We start from the raw sequence: 18000 nt of genomic DNA on the forward strand, positions 1-18000 counted from the left end.
CAGACACTCTTATTATTTTGAGCACTTTCAGGGTTTCTGCTCCATGTTTGCATGAAAAGAGTTGAAAAAAATAGAAAGTTTGAATGTATACAGATCAATTACAACTGAGCAAACTTAATCTGCTGATGAAAACCGTGTAATATGGTAGAAATCTTTGGAACAAGCCAGTAAGTGGACCGTGAGTTGATGGTTTTGTGTTGTGTCCAAGTTCAAGTATGAAGCTCAATACTAATTATGTGTATTTTACACTATATCTCTGTTAAATATTGTACGGACTGTCATAAAATTTGGCCAATATTCATGATCTACAGAAGACAAATCCAAATGAATTCAGTGGTCCCCAAACTTTTCATGAAAAGCTAGCAACAGTTCATTTTTCCACTTGTTTACCACTGTAGGATTCCTCAGTACCACAACTAATGACTACATTTCCATCAGCCAATCACCTCCAGCCTTTAATGGTAACACAGTGTGCCAACAGTGTGCCAGGTCCTAAAAATCAGTTCAGCAACGAGCAATTACAGCCTGATACATTGTCTTGCTCTGTTTAGGATACAAGTCTTTTCTATGCCTATATACAGTCATCATTATTCATTATTTTCCTGTTTAATTCTCTAAGTAAAGGGAATTTTCTTAAAACGATGCAGTGAAAAACCTTTTAAATAATGCCTACTTGCGACAGTTCCTTTCAGGTTGTATCCATCCATGACTTTCGTTTAAGCAAAGAGTGGTGTTCCTATCACAGATTTTTACATTTCAGTAGTTCTTAAGAGTCCTAAAGAGATAAAACTCTGAAAAAAAGTAATAAAAAATGAATAATTATTGTGAGAGAAATAATCTTTTCCTCTTGTTAATCATCTAGCAACCCCTTAACGGGAGTTCCGACTCACCGGGTTGGAAACTACTGGTATACTGTAAATGAAGGTCTGATGTAAATTCACAAAAATAAATATCAATCACAAACCATAGACTGAACAAATTGTCACATCCCTCTGAGACTGTTCACTCCAGAAACAGTACACCACAGCAAAACACTCCTCCTTCTTCCTTCCTCTTCAGCACTCACACTTGCAAGTTACTGTTACACAGCCTTCTGAGAGGCTTAACGAGACTGCAAAACTGCTATATATGATCTTATAAATGTTGACTTTGTAAATAAAAGGTTTCATTCCAAAACGCAGGCAGAGGCATCTTTATTTTCTTCATGGGGATCATTAAAGTATCTTCTATTAAACATCAAAAAAAGCACCCTGAAATCAATCTGTTAATTTTAAAAATATCCTCAAAAACAACTGTTTTAAAAGTAAAAGTTGAAAGATGACTCATAACTTTAATTGGAGGCTTACTGGCAATGTGTTTTATGTCAGCAAACAGTAGGCATAATGTGTTTTTTTTTAACAGTTGCCATCTCATTTTGAAAGGAAACTCTCTGTCTGGATCCAAACCCACAGCGGGCTCAGTCTCATTTATGGTGAACTAAAGGCGAAAAACACTGATGTAAAGTGAAGAGTCTTCAGAATAATTTCAGAGGTGAAAAGAATCTACATCTGTAAAAATTTGTATAAATTTTTCTCATTTCCCAGAAGCTGACTTGATGTGAGTCTACATGTATGAATGAACAAGTTCACAACATGAATGATGATGGAAATGCCAAGGGGAAGAAGGGGGAAACCACTACCAGATGTATTAACACCTTCATCTTCTTATGAAGTGTACTCATGGGGAGTAATTAAATCATCAACTCTTTGGCTGTTCCAAATTAGGCCAATCAACATACTGATGAGAAAAGGTTTTGTCTTCTTGGGACCATGAATGTGCTCATCAAATTTCATGAAATCGGACAGATTGTGGGATATCATCTTTACCTGAGGATAACGTTGCAGTAAAGCTCATGGAGTGTCCAAAATAGAAAGGGTTCATCCTCTGCGGAGCATGCATTTGCTTCAGAACTGAAGAAGCTCAATAGGAGACAAAACGTCTTCAAGAACCTACAAGAAGTGATGATTCAATGCTTTTGGATATGAATATGTGCAATGTTTTTTGAGCTTTGCCTGATGGTCGAGCTACTATAGAGGGAAAAAAACATTCTGGTTCATCCTCTGAGGACCAAAACATCCAAAGCAAAGTTTAATCTAATGACAGTAATTTGTTTCAGAGATACCCTGTCATGGTTAGACCACTCGATAACCGAGGCCACAGGTTTGGTCTTCACTGACACCTGCAAACACCTTGAAAACCTGCATGTGTCCCAAAATTAGATAAAAAGACACAATTCTCATTACACTGTGGATAATGGGATGATTGCAGTGCTGTAATGGGGCCTTAATGGATTGTCTGAATTTTCAGCTTACCTTCAAAGTTTCCTTAGAGGAAAAATCCACCTTCTCACCCAGTTATTTATCACCACACATCTGTTCTAAATACATGGACCAGTAGGTTCCTACTAAACCTACAAGTAGGTTCAGGAGGCTGTTATCATATCATATGTTTTGCTTCACTGTCTCTCTACTTTAAAGAATCTCTTCTGAATGACTGTTGAATATTGGTGCAAAAAAGCAAATCAACTCTTTGATTCTGGGAGATGCACACGAAACTGTTTACTGATGTTTACTGGATATATTAAAGAAAGTTGAAAATGTTTATGCATTCAAATTTTAAGGTTTCTGCAATTGGAATATCTTGATGTGACGTGTTACGGTGTACAGCAAGTCTTGCATAGCCTGCTCAGCCCTCCTTCAGAACCTTTTATACTTTATCATCATTTTTACTGTATGTATGTATTTTAAATCATGTTGTGTGTTGATACTGTGTCCCTGCACCACTTGTCCTCATCATCAGTATCCTCAGTTGTCCTGTATTGTTTTTAACGCTTTGTGTTGAAGCCATTTTTCTCTACATGGACAAATATTCCTATAGAGGACAAAAAAAGAACAAAGCCAAACAATTCAATGAGTATTAGACCTACATTTTCAAGGAGGAACCTTGAAATATAGGTGTTACACCGCTGGTTGACTGAAGGTCTCTCTAAGCCGGTCTATAGTACTCCAATACTGTATCCACTGTCTATTGTTCCCTGCGCTGCTGTCTCTGGAGACTGTCGCCAAAGAGAGAAAGAGCTTGATACAATTAATTCACCTCAGACCCTCATCGCCACCTTTGTTTATTTGTCCTTTCTCAGCGTTCTCACCTTACATCCATCCCTCCATCCCTCCCCTGCTCTCTCTAGGTTTCTCTCTCTCTCTCTCTCTCTCTCTCTCTCTCCTTCTTCCACTGACCAGCTGCTTTCCTCTCCTCCGCCCTCCACCATGTCCCGGACCAGCGAGGACCAACCCACCCCACCCCGCCCCTTGCGGTCCCGCAGGTAAACCAGAGACGCCCGAGGCACACCCTGGCTAGGAAAGGTCCAGGATCGCCTTACGGCCTAGCTGAAAAGGGTCCTTTTTAAAACAGCAAGTACATCCCAGCCCCACTTTGAACAAAGGGCCAGGGGAGTCAAGGGACTAGACCCTCTTTCAGGGCTTTGTCTGTCTGCCTGCTCTGAGCTCTGAGTCAGACAGAGACTTGGACTGCACTCAAGAACTGAGATTGGAGAAACATCACTGATACAGAAGTCATAAAGTCAAGGGCTGCAGGAGATTTTAATACATTTTAACACTCTCTAATAAGTCAAATGAAACATAAACTTTCAAAAATGGTACGTAAAGAGTCTTTGCCTCCAAAGTAAGCATGTCTGCATTAAAACTGGGAAAAATTTGCTTGAAAAAATATGTTTTTTAAACGTCCATATTGCCATAATTGTATTGACACTTAAGCCAAATTTAGTTCCATTGTAACTTGGACATTGAGACATCTTTTGACACACAAATCACCAAAATCTGTGCATACTGGCATTTCATTTCTGAAATATAGGGGAACCTCCTTGTAAAAGTGCTATTGCTGTCCTCTTTTTACTTGGTATAAAATCATTTTGTAAAAGTATAGGTACATTTAAGGAGACATGTAGCACTAATCCTGGGATCCCAAACCTCATTGAGTAAACCACTTAACTCCAAAGGCAGGTAAGGTGACCTGTATGTGTGTGTGTGTGTGTGTGTGTGAGTAAGTGAGTGATATGGCTTGGTCAGAGCTTAGGTACCTGAAAATCCCCCTCTAAACCTTCAATCTTGTGCTGAACTGCTGCTGAAATTCAATTCACGAGGGCGGCACATCAGAGACCACAACAGACAACACATAAGTTCTGCAGGTTCAGAAGGACTTTTTGTGTTTGGTATTTCTGGACTTTGGGGTTTTTGGTTTTGTTTGTTGCAGATGAGAGGTTGTAGTGTTATTTGGGTATTTGAGTTATATTCATGATTATTCTATGGTGATTCTATGCAGGTTGGTTTATTATGAAGAGTTTAGTATTTTCTGGGTTTTGATGCATCTAGCATCGTTAGCCCTGCCCTGCTCTGTATCATAAATAAACCTTTGAAGAACAATAGTTTGTACATTTGCACATTGTGCATGCTTGTCAGCATGATTTAACATTATGAATATTTGGGCTGTATATTTTGTGAAGAGCGTCTTATGTCCTCACTGTAGAGGTGACAGAACAGTTTTAACTTTCTCTGTTCCTCATAAATGAATCTGTCATGCATTTATAGCTGACAGTGTCTCCAATGGCATACACTATACCGATGTCGTTTAAAGAGTCACATTTAATATTAATTTTTATTAGCTTCAACAAATTAATATGTAAAGTATGCTTTCAACTCTGTCTCTGCTGGCATGTGGTTCTGTTTTCGTCTCTGAAATAATTGAAGGAATTGCATCATGTCGCCACTAGATGGCAGTGTGTGAACATGAGTACAGTAACAGAGCGTCTGCAGAGCTGAGACTATTGACAGTTGATCATGATTGACACAGATGACACTTTTAGAAAAAAAATAAAACAATACAATACGTAGGCTATGAAAAAAGAAAAGAAAATGAGAAATATAAATAAATGTATTATGACAAATTACTTGAAATATATATATATATATATAAATAGATCAACTATGAGAAGGATTTCACACAAGGATTATCACATATTAAAATTATTATTATTTTTTTTAAATGTTTGTTTGTCTTGAACCAAACCAAAACTATTGACATTACTGCAGTGGTGAAAAACATGGTTTGGGTAATTTGGGCGAACTGGCCCTTTAATGCCTTTACATGCCTGTAAGACAACACTGAGGGCAAAGGATATCCATTGTTATGAGGGAGTGGATGACATTGCGGAAGAGCTATTCCTGTATCCTAACCCCTCCTCTTCACAACAACACACCGGGAGTCAGGAAAAGCTTCTTCTTCATCAGCAGGATCGGAGGCAACAGGCAGACCTACAGTCACCGGAGCTTCGAGCACATCCTGCCGCGATGGCCCAGGCGAACATCTCGGTGACCGAGAGCCAGTTTCGATGTCCAATCTGCCTGGACATCCTGAAGGACCCGGTGTCCATCCCCTGCGGACACACCTACTGCATGGCGTGCATCAACAACTACTGGGACCAGTCGGAGTCGGGCCAGTTCAGCTGCCCCCAGTGCCGCGAGACGTTCAGCCCTCGGCCGGTGCTGCGGCGGAACACGATGCTCGCCGAAGTCGTCGACAAACTCAAGCTGAGCGAAATGTTCGCGGAGCCGCCGGAGCTCTACCTGGGGGGAGTCGGGGAAGTGCCGTGCGACTTCTGCCCCGCGGAGAGCAAGCTGATGGCGGTCAAGTCGTGCCTGGTGTGCCTGGCGTCTTTCTGTGAGCTCCACGTCCTGCCGCACCGAGAGGTCGGCACGCTGCGGCGGCACAAGCTTGTCGCCGCGGTGGAGTGCCTGGCGGAGCGGCTGTGCGCTCAGCATCGCCTGGGTCTGGAGCCCGCGGGAAGCGGCTCCGGGGCGGAGGCCGCGGGGGAGTGGACCGGAGACTGCCTGCTGTGCGAGGCTGACCAGGAGGAGGTGCATAATGTGGACGCCCAGAGAGCCAGGAGACAGGTAACAGGGACACATTTTAGGGGTTTTCAAAGAATATTAAAAATGCAGGAAACCGTAACACCAAGGGACCCCGGGTCAATATTCTTCAGCTAAGTTGATAAAGATGATCAGTATCATCACTAGTAGGGGGCTCCCAAATGTTTTGTATGTTAAGCAGGGCCGGTACTAGGATTTTCTCTCTCCAGGTGCTCACAGGGGGAAATAATCGATTTTCATGACTTCAGAGTATCTTTATGAGGAAGTTCTCACTTTTTTCAATAAAAGTAGATATGAGACACAGCACAGTCGATATAAATGTAGTTTTTAATTGAATATGACTTAAGAATATTCAATAAAACAGCTCTAAGCCTAATACAAGTGACCACAAGGCAATGACAAAAACGTCTTTCACGTGCAAAAGTGAAAGATTTCAGCACCGGACAGCGCCCATGTATCCACAATCAGTAACAACACAATATAATACAATTATATGCATAATCGCATAACTATGTATTGATAATAATGTGTCAGATGAAATGACTATCACAACGTCAGAAGTGCATTTACCCTTCGCCTGTTAACTGTGCACACACATGTAAACACCCAAACACTGAATCACTCAAACACAAAGGTTTATGAACATGAAAAAACAAAATCTAGACTCACTTATTTACTACTCGTATGTTTTGAGGCAGAAAAGGTCAATCAGACACATCCGTCATCCTAAACTAAAGTTCCAGATTTATGTCTTAAGATTTGTTTTGATTTCCACAAAACTTTGTCTATTAATGAGTCTGATTCACTTTTTGTTTACCAGCCTTAGTGCATGATTGAATAATTTAGTGGTAATTTAATAGAGTGCAATATGAAAATTAAATGAAGTAAATGATCAGTAAGTAAACTCTGGTTGGAATTTTGAAAAGACTTACTGGAGGAGACGAGGCTGAGAGTCCTCGTTGTCTCAGTGATAATGAGAACATCTGAAGTGTATTGAACTGTCAGAACACTTAGAGCTTGAGGGATTATTAAGTATTAAATGCACAAGTCAAAGGCTGAGAGAAGTATATTTCATACAAAAGAAAACAAATAGTCCAAAATTACTCATCAATGTGTAAAAAAGTTAATTCCATCAGGTGATAAATAATCAAAACAGTTGATAATTACGTCTGTTGTGTAACTTTTTTATCACACTGCAGACTAAATCAGCTGTGACTGAGTTTGAAGATTGTAGATTGTAGATGAAGTTTACAGTATTTTGATGATTATGTACCTAAAATATGAAAACATTTTAATGTATTAAACACATATAGGGCTGCAACTAACAATAATTTTCATTATCGATGAATCTGTCGATAATTTTCTCAATTAATCGTTTGTTCTGTGAAATGTCAAAAAATGGTGAAAAAAATGCAATTTAGCATTTCTTAAAGTCTACAGTGATGCCTTTGATTTTCTTATTTTGTTCAACCAACAGTCCAGAATAAAGATATTCAATTGACTGAGTTATATATAAGTTATATGTTGTGTCAATCTGCTTATCAATTAATCAACTAATCGTTGCAGCTCTACACCTACAGTGTGTAGCTAAATTGCCACAGCCTTCACCGTATGAACAAACATTAACTCACAATCACTTCCTGAATGTGTGTCTGTGTGTCAGGTTCAGCTCCAGGAGTCTCAGCGGATGGTTCAGGGGAGGATACAGAGCGTAGAGAGAGAGCTGGAGGAGTTTCAACAAAGCTTGGAGTCTCTCAAGGTGACGAAATCACACACATGGACATCTATCTCACATTAAGTAACTCCACTCATGATTCTCATGATGTTGCTGTAATTAAGAACTTTACCCATTTCATGTGAACGTGCTCATCGCTAGATTGTAAAACCCAGAATATACAGAGACAGTTGATAACCAGCTTTGTGACACCAGTTATCTGGGATCAGCGTTGTTGAGAGCCAACAAACTTGTTTCGTGATACATAATGTTTGTCATCATAGGTCTGAATTGTAAGAACTGAAGCTGTTTACATACATATATTGTGTAAGTTTGAGGCATCATCAGCTTAATTGATGTTACTGATAAATCAGCTGGAATATGTTGGAATATATTATCCAACACTTCACCTTGAAAGACGCTTTAAAGGGTAAACATACCTTAAAACTTTATTCTGATATTGTTTATAGTCTCTTTATGTCTATAACATAAGCCTAAGTATGTAAGTAATCGTACCAGAATTGCAGTAATCATTTTGGTCTTCATTAATAATGTTGGGTAGAATATTGAGACTTTGCATTTAAAGCTCCTGCTCTGTGACAAGTGCTCCCAAAACTTTCTGACCAATCACAGGTGTTTGTTTCAAGCACGCTGTAATTAACCACTCACTATTTTGTTTTGTTTTTTATTCATATTCAGCTTTAAGCAAACACAAAAGTCTCTCGTAAAACGCACTGTAATTCAAAGATTTATACGTTTGAATCAAGTTATTATTGTATGTTGGTTAAGTGCAATTTTCTATACAACTATTTCTTCTCAGGGATAGATTAATAATCGTGATTAATGACTGTGATCTCAGTATTGAGTGATTTAATTCATACCAGCCATACATGCAGCTCTATTATATAGGCTATACATACAGTTAGAGTAGTGTAGTATGGTATGTGCCATGTAAAGTGCCTTGAGATAAAGTGGTTACATAAAAAGACTTGACTTGACCTTTACACAACTGTCTACGCACCAGCTAATGCACACACACACACACACACACATACACAGTTTCCTCTGTACCATCAGGCACGCTCGCCTCTCTCTACGTCTCTCTCTCACGCTCACAAACACACCGCCTCACAGGATCTGTTGTATCAGTTTCCATTTCAAAGCTAATTTAAGTTCCAGTTTCTGCGCCACTCCCTCAGTCTTCCAAGAAAGCCTTTTATCCTTCTGTGCATCATCTCCATCCATCCAGCTTCTTGGAAAAACCACCGATGCATCAGACTGAAATTGGCCTTTTATCAAATGTTGGATATCAGATTGTGGTCTCGTCCACTGATGATACGCTGGACGTTCCTTCTTGACCACAGCTACATAACCTGCACTAAACCTTCTTTTGCATTTGTGTTGATCCTCTAGAGAATTGTATCGTCCCAGTATTGTCTAAATGCCTTTTCTGAGGGATTTCAGACCGGCTATGAATTAATTTGGCAGCACACTATAGACCATCATCATTATTTGGAATAATAATAGATTCCCAGAAGAGTGGCATCAGATGTTGTTGTGTGAAAAAACATATATATTGCAATACATGATGTATGGCGGACATGAAACGCAAATTGGCAAGATGACGTCACAATGAACTGTCAACTTAACTTGTATAATGTGATATAATTCTTACTGAAATGGGATATTAGGGCAGAACGTAAAGGGACGAGACGAGATCGGCTGTTGAGTTTGACAGGAAGTCTACAGAGAAAATGTGAAAAACTGCTTTATTTGGTTGAGTTTTTCCTTTGGCAGGATATGTTTGCCATTAAAGATTCACCGTTTGTTAGAAAGTGACAGTTTTCCAGAAGATTGGATTCTCTGTTTCATGGCGTCTTTAAGTATTTACTGAGTTCTACTCTAACTGCTGCTGCTATGTTTTACTATGTGTGTGTGCGTGTGTGTGCGTGTGTGTGTGTGTGTGTGTGTGTGTGTGTGGTTTAGGTGTCAGCGTCGGCTGTTTTGGAAGACAGTGAAGCTCTGTTTGCTGACATGGCAGTCCGCCTGGAGAAAACCAAGGCTGAGGTGAGGAAAAGGGGACTAGAAGAACTAACAGTAGTACTATTACTAGATAGTGGTAGTAAAAATAGAAGCAGTTCTATTGTGTATAGAGGGCATAGAAGAAGTCAACAGCTCTAATAAGGGTTGATAATGAAAGAAGATTTGATTGACTAAGACTCATGAGAGCTGTTGTGACTGATGTTGTGTTCATGTCATGTCATCGTAATTATGAGTTTCCTACTTGTAAGTAGGTTCACGTCAGGTCGTAAATCAACTGGGAAACTGGGATTTTTCTTAAAGCTCCAACATATATATATATATATAAATCGGTGGAGCTCCTTTTACATATTCTGGAGGTCGGAAAGGTTTGATTCCCACTAGATAAAAGGCGCTATGGATAAGAGCGTCCTTCGAACGGTATACCGTTGTGTCGTAGGTCCGAGCGAGGCTGGAGGCCAAGGAGCGAGCCGTTGTGGGGAGGGCTGAACGTGACACAGAGATGCTGGAGAAAGATTTGGAGGAGCTGAGGAGGAGAGACGAGGAGATCAGCCGACTTCTACAGACCGAGGACAACAGCCATTTCCTACAGGTGAGGCGGAGAGAAAGAGAGGATTTAGGGAACGTGATAGGAAGAAGTAAGAGCGCACAGAGACCCGGGGAGGAGAACAAAAGAAGGGAGGATACACATCACATAGACAGGAAACAGACACATGGTGATGATCAAATCTAATAATGCCAAGTCAGATCAATTTCTTATTCCTCTTATTGGCCACCATCTAATAAATGCTCACTTCTTTAATCTTTACTGGAGTTCATTCTCAGCCTCCTCCTGTTTTTAAATCCCTACTTGGCTCAAGTATAATTCAAAAAACAGATGGACAGAGGGCAGAAAGATATCGGAAATGTAATTTCCCACTGACTGTGCAGTGCATGTTGGCGTAGCCCTTGATACGTAGAGCTGGGTATCAAATCAGATTTTTCTGGTAGTAATGAAAACTGCCATAAAATGCTTGCTCAGATTCATTCTCTTCTTTACTTTCTTTTTAATCAGATTGTTTCTGATTTGAATTATAATTATTAGCCTGCGCTACATATCAGGATATCACCCATTACATCTAATGCATCCTAGAGGCCAGAGTGCATACTAATAAAGACTCAGAGAGATTAACATGTAGGAAGGATGGAAGAGGAAGAATGGAAGAGAGGAGAGGATGATTCAACAGAGACCAGTGGAAAAAGACAGCACGTGCCTGAGTGCTATTTTCAAATTCAATTGTACAAGGAATTAAAGAGGGAGGGTTATGCCAGGCTGTATTTTCCACTCCTCTCTCCATCGGGACAGGCGGCTCCATTGCTGTGCGCCCCTCTCACCGCCACCTGTCGGCACTCCAGAGCCCTCAGCCTGCCCACGGAGGCCTTCAGCGGAGCCAGGAAAGCGCTGTGCCACCTCCGCAGCCGCATGGAGGAGGTCTGCAGGGAGGAGGTGGACAAGATCAACCGAGCAGGTACGGCAGATGACCCGCGGGCAGAAAGAGGGACACTACTTAATACTACACGCTGCAAATTTATAGCTAGAGCATGCAGCATTAAAATATACAAAGGTTCACTATGTATGAGGATGGGGACCTCGGGAACACACTGGTTTGGGTTGGACAACTATGGAGAAATATATATAAATTTACAATTACAAATCTTACAAACAAATCTGGTGAAACAGCTCTCCATTTATAAGAAATGTTACACTTGGTATTCGGAAAACCGTAGCTGTTAACATAACCGACACTTCACTTGCAATTTTAAGCGAGCGCATCTCACGACGCAGCAGTAATTTTACAAACACAAAGTGGAAAATAACACAAAGGCGTGCATGTTAACGGAAAATTGATTGCTGTACTGTTGAAGAAACATGAGCAGATTCTCACCTGATTCACTCACGCACACAGATCACAAAGGAGAAGGAAAAAGGGGGTTAATTGTCCCTGCTGAGCGTAACTGAACTGTGTGTCACTGTGGGCGACATGCAGGTCCGTGCGCTCCTGACGTACGCGCCAATCATCCGGGAGCATGCACACTATGGATAAAAGAGATTTAAGGATGCAAAGTTTCACACTATGATTACGTTTCTCTTCCAGTCAATGAGAACTACGTGTCTGGCGGAGAGTGCGTAAAAGGTAAGCAGAAGAAACATGATACACAAACACACACGCCCTCTGTGACAGAGACCGGTCTGAGGTGACCCATTTTATCAGGCTGCAGGTTTTGACATGACATTTAACACTGCGAGGGACAGTGGATGTGTTAATTATTCATGCAGAAGAGTGATGTCTGCTACAAACCTCCCTGGCTCATCTCCAGTCCCTGCTATGTTCTAATCAGTTCAGTTTAATGGGGAGCAAATCAAATACAGTGCAACTCCAATTCAGATTAATTAGTTTTATGGAAGCTTCTCAACGACACGCAGAGCAGCTACGATAGAGATCCACTGTTCTCTATGTATAAGCAAATTTTGGGAAATATGCTTTTTTTGATGTTAGATGAGAAGATCAGTACGGCTCATATCTTTGAGAGTGGTATCAATCTTCTCATCTGACTCTTGGCAAGAAAATGAATAAGCATATTTCCCAAAATGTCGACCTATTTCTTTAAATGTTTAAAATACCATTCATCTCATATTGTATTGGGGAGGTGGCAGAAATCTCAGTGCGGAGAACTTCAAACCTCAGCAAATGCAACCAACACTATCTGCAGGGCAAGATACGACGAGGGGTAAGTGGAAAAATGTGGTACTTTTGGGTGAACTAACTCTTTAACTTGCTAACAGGCTAATTTAGCTAATCAACTAAAATTAACATTAAAATCACTATGTGTAGGACTTTTAACTTCCTCACTTTGGTGTCATCTGGTGGTAGTAGTAAGAATGTGTGTTTATGTGTTATACTTTGTGTTTATTGCTAATTTAGCAAATGTTAGCATGCTAACATGCTAAACTAAGATGCTGAAAGTACTAAACATGCCGGCTAAACAACAGCATGTCTTTGTTAGCATGCTGACAAGCTCAAACGCAGTAATACAGCCTCACTGAGCTGTTAGCATGTCTACAGCTATGTTAGCGGAAAAAAATATACACAAAAAACTACACATATTGACTTAAAGAGGAACTTAATTTTGCACATTCAAGTCTGTTTATAGGTGTTGGAGAGTACTACCGCATGTGTGGAAAAGGCAGTATAAAGCCTTTTGTGGCTCCACAGGGAGCTACACAAAATCTGATAAATTGCCTCAAGTGATGTCACTTGAGTCCGTGTCAGCTAGGACTGAAGACTACAAGTTTGAAAATGAAAAACATCACCAGGTGTGGAGTTAGAAGTTAGAAGAAGGAGTTAGAAACAAGTGAGGTTACTAGACCTCTGTAGACCGCTCCTCATCTCTGCTGGAGGCTAGTGGCCTGAGGCTACATTAGCTGCCACTAGCATAACACACCTGAGTGTCCAACTTTACTTTTGGTGGTATTTTGCATTGTTGGTAATGTTGACATCAGGTTTTGACAAGGAAGAAGAATATGTGGAATAAAAGACAATAACTGATTGTGCTCCATTAATCAGTCTCATCAATTTTTTTCTTAATGCCCTTCATGAGTCTGACAGTATTAAAGGAGTGCATATTCTTTTAATATCAACGCTACACAAGATTTGCTGTTTAACAAGGTGTTAATCAACTCTTAACAAAGTCATACTTCAATGTCTGCTTCTTCTTTTCACTGCCTCTGTTATCTAGTAGCTCGGGACAGGGATGGCTAACCTTGGTGAATGACAGCCAACAGAATATCAATGCAGATTTAACAGTAAACCACAGACAGTAAACACGTTGTCCCACTTTACCATATTTCTCTTACTTGTGCTGTTTTCTCCATATATCTCATTTTCTATCTTTCCTTCTCTGCCACTCGCTTCACTCCTATTCAGTTCATGGAAATAAATCTATTTTCTTCATAATACAGGGAAAAAAAGTTTTAAATACCACCTCCTCTTCTTGTTTTTTTGTCATTTGTCCCTTTACAGCAGTGCCGATGTCGTTCCCTCTGTCCTCTTTGTCTCTGCAACCGGCTGATCAGAGGATGAGGGCGGCTTTCCTCAGGTGTAAGTACTTCATCTTCCTTCTCATACGTCTGCCACATTAGTATCTGTATCTGTTTCTGTATTCTTTTGTGGTTTATCCTCCATCACCTCTTCTTCTGCTACTCTCTACCCCTTCACTTCATTTTTCTTCTCTCCTTCCCCTCCTCTCTCTCTCTCTCTCTCTCTCTCTCTGGTGAACCCATTCAATGTGACCATCCTGCATGTCGTTCCCCATCTTTATCGCCTCTTTCTTTGACCCTCTTTTCTCCTCTTTTTTTTTTTTCCAATCCTTTCCTTTTCATTCTTCTCTCCATGCTTCTAGTTCACCACATAATGAGAGTCCCTACTGGGAAACGTGAGAGCCCAGTCTGGATCCTCATCAATGATGAATGGCAATCATACTGTATTTATGACATCCAAGTCCATCATTAAAACCGGGGGCCTTGTCCCCGACAGAAACAAGGCAGCTGACAGCATATCGGCACCTTGTTAGGCATCAATAATTCATTCGGTCAGAGGATTAAGGCCACATGTGTCATTTATCCCCTCTGTGCCAAAATGTCAACGGTATCCCCAGATGGTGAGATATCTGCTAGTCGGTCTATTTCTCCTAGCCAACTCTGAAACTCAAGAAAAACTCAGAGTGAAAAGATCAGAAGAATAGAGGGGAGAGTTTCTAATTATGCAGCATCTCTGGGAATTTAAAATTATTTCAGCCAATCCTGAGTCTTTAAAAGCATGAAGAGGGATGATTGGATCCCTTCAGCTTTCTCCCGATACTGATTTCAGTACCCAAACTCAGCATATTGGCAAAGTATCAGCATTGACATTGACCTTATTGTAAGTCATGGTGTAGAGTGGTACTCACTGCATCATACTTAATACTGAGTCGTTTATTTTCGCTAACGTCATAAATTTTAGTAGCTTGAATGTTTCCTGTCCACGGGTTTATCTTTAAATCGGCTGTAGTCAATAGTTTTATATTAACAATGGATCACATGGCTATTTGTATGTGAAAGGGGGCGCTTGTAATATTGAACCCACAGAGAATTATCGCCCAGTTCCTGTCAGCTCTAGCGTTTTAGTGTCTTTCAGCTCATCGTTTTGGACACAACTTTACTGTTTTGGTTGACTCTGACCGCTCTCATCTCCAGCTACAGAGGAAGCTGCTTCATGTATAGATTTCTACATATGAAGCAAGGAGTTTCTTTCCAATCTGTCCATTCTACTCAGAGCTTTCTATTATTCTCTCCCCCACTTTACTCTCTCCTTCCAGTTTCGTGTCATCTGTCCTTGGACCCTGATACAGCTCACCCAACCCTGGTTCTCCTGGAGGGACCCCAGGGCGCCCACTGCGGCGAGGAGCCCCAGTCCTACCTCCCTCACCATCAGCGCTTCGACTCGGTGGCCCAGGTCCTGTGCAGGGAGGGCCAGTTCGGGGGCGCCAGCTACTGGGAGGTGGAGTGGAGGGGCGGGGGATGGGTCGACATCGGCGTCACCTACCGTGGTATCGGACGCAAGGGTGGTGGAAAACCCTGCCTGCTGGGGCGCAACGAGAACTCATGGCGGCTGAGGTGTACGCACGCTGGGTACGCCGCCTGGCACGACAACCGTAAGACCACGGTGGCCGCGCCGCCCTGCCCCAGGATCGGCGTGTTCCTGGAGCGCCAGAAAGGAGCGTTGTCCTTCTACAGCGTGTCGGACACAGTAGTACTGCTGCACACCTTCCGCTGTCCCTTCTCTCAGCCGCTGTATCCAGCCTTCCGCCTGGACCTGGACTCCACCTTGCTCATCTGCCCCCATGAGGGAGGCAATGGAAACCCAACTTAACCCTGCCCCCCCCCCCCCCCCCCCCCCCCCTCCTCATCCAGGACCCTTTATCTAACCTGTAAGAAAGGGCTGTTCACTCTAAAAACACTGAAATGGAAGAGGTTGCCAAGACAAAAACACCAGGAAGAAGCATCACAGTCAGGAATCAAACACTTGTTTTTTTTTCCATTCATGTCTTTTTGCATAGTGAATGTTTCTCTTCACATAAAAGTGCCCCTTTATCCTTTTAAGAAAACTCCCTTTGATTGTAAAATACTCGTTTGAATGACTGTCAGCTGGAGCTCTATACAGTGAACACTGTAGCTGTATTTTATCACAATAGGCCTTTTTCAGAGAGAGTTATATTGATGTTTGACATTTTGTCATAACAGGAAAAGCACAGGTGTTACTATAAACATCAAAGATGTTATGTTCAAGTTTGTGCATCATTCATTTTACTATCTACACTTGTGTTTTTCTGACTGTGACAAACTGTGACATGTCAGAAGGCCTGTTCAACACAGATTTTGGAACCACTTTCTAATAAGGCACCTTTATAAAGACTTTATAAGATATAACTAATACTAATACTTAAAGTCCCTTTGACTGATTGGACTGTATGACCACTTACCTTCTGGGAAAGGGCTGGAGAGTATTTGGACCAAAATCCATTTAGTAAAAAGTGCCTTATTAGAAAGTGATAGGTGAATTTATTTATTTATTTCCTTACAATGACAGGCTGAATATTTAGTACCTACTATCAACCTCACTGCCACGTGACATGGAAAACTGCTCTTTTAGAGTATATTAATAACAATAATACCTGCAAATGTGACCTCAGCCTCACATTTAGACAAATGAAATGCCATATTGAAGCAAACCTTTCTGTCAGGTCATGTCTGTCATGTTCTTTAGAGGCGGTTTGAGGTCATTTTCATTTAGTTTTTGAGGACGCCGCCTCGCAAATCTGCCTTTTAAAAATAAATTAAAGGGTACATTCACATTGCAGGTCATTCTCATATCTCAGTTTTCTGTTGATATGTGATGGGGTTTTTTTTGAGGACTGTGATATCTACGTCAGTATATAACCCATATTCAGTAACGATGTATGATTACATATTTTAAAGTGATGTTTGAATGTTCGAGGCACATATAAGCACCATCGTTTGGTGACGTAAAAAAAATTCCAACACTTTGCATGCTTCCAAATCTAACTTATTACCTCATATTCAGCAGCTTTTACTGTTCACATAGATAAGAGAACATCAGATGAGTGTGAAATGTGAGGAAAAAATATCAAGTTTTTAACTGATGAGATTTGCCGCTGCGTCCTCTGAACCCTGTTTCCGTTTTGGAGACTTGTTTGATTGTAGCGCTACAGAGGACAAGAATCCACTTATCGTAACAAGATTTCAAAGTGTGACCTTGCCTTCCGTCTGAACGGACGCCATGAACGTAGCCGCAGCTTTTCCTTTTTAAATGGTGCTATTGCAGAGGACCAGAGCACTGTGTGACGCCTTTAAACCAAACTGTTTGTGAAATGGAAAATGTCTTTCATGAGGATCAGCAATTGTAAATCCAAAGAAACAACAAGATTACATAGACATACATATATATATATATATAATGTAGCTATCGACTTTATACATGTGTGTATTTTTCAAAGGCATGTTCATAATTGTCACAGCTTCATCAAAACAATACTAACAGAAGACAGAACACTGTATTACACATACTGTACTACTAACAGAGCATTCACATGTATTACAACAATGCAACTCAACAAAATTATATGTCTGAATTTGCCAATCTGATCTGATCTGGGAGGTGAAGGAACTTTTTTTTTTTGCCATGAAGTGCATTGTTTCACTGTAACATTAACTGAACTGTCCATGTTGGTGTGTATAATTTAATCTTGTAGCATTTTCTCTACCTGTTTCCTCTCTGTGCCTCTGTTATTGTTCTTGAATGTGACTGTAAAGTATGTATGTAATATAAAATATGTTGTATATGTTTGACGGTTGTTTTTTTTTCCAGGTTGAGTTCAGTCTGCCTTGGTTGGCTCGCAATAAACTGATCCATGGAGGTCTGAACGGGTAGTTTAAGTCTGTTTCGTGTTGTGAACTGGAGACATTAATACATATTAACAAGCATTTATCCAATGATTGATTGCAAACGTTTCATGGCACAGTTTGTCAGCTTGCATCCATAAAAAAAAAGACAGTTTCACTTGTAAAGGAGACATGAGGACTTCCACCTCCCTCCTTTATAATTTATTACTAAACTCAAAGATGTTTTAATGCTGTCATTGTCGCCTAAAGCTCTCTAACATCTTTAT

At 40.8% G+C, this 18000-nt stretch overlaps 1 protein-coding gene across 2 annotated transcripts; it reads left to right on the top strand.

Moving 5' to 3' along the window:
- The first annotated feature begins 5057 nt into the window (after nucleotides 1-5057).
- LOC122972713 (E3 ubiquitin/ISG15 ligase TRIM25-like) lies at nucleotides 5058-17759 on the top strand. Of its 2 annotated transcripts, XM_044339970.1 has the most exons (9): nucleotides 5058-6005; nucleotides 7645-7740; nucleotides 9682-9762; nucleotides 10175-10327; nucleotides 11081-11243; nucleotides 11871-11909; nucleotides 12424-12504; nucleotides 13797-13874; nucleotides 15130-17759. In XM_044339970.1, the coding sequence occupies exons 1-9, from the start codon at nucleotides 5190-5192 to the stop codon at nucleotides 15681-15683; spliced, it is 2061 nt and encodes a 686-aa protein (XP_044195905.1). In that variant the 5' UTR covers nucleotides 5058-5189; the 3' UTR covers nucleotides 15684-17759. The 2 variants fall into 2 exon arrangements, with proteins under 2 accessions (XP_044195905.1, XP_044195916.1); XM_044339981.1 differs by lacking the exon at nucleotides 12424-12504.
- The last annotated feature ends 241 nt before the right edge of the window (nucleotides 17760-18000 follow it).

Source organism: Thunnus albacares, chromosome 3, assembly GCF_914725855.1.
Source record: "Thunnus albacares chromosome 3, fThuAlb1.1, whole genome shotgun sequence".
NCBI classification, from domain to species: Eukaryota; Metazoa; Chordata; class Actinopteri; order Scombriformes; family Scombridae; genus Thunnus; species Thunnus albacares.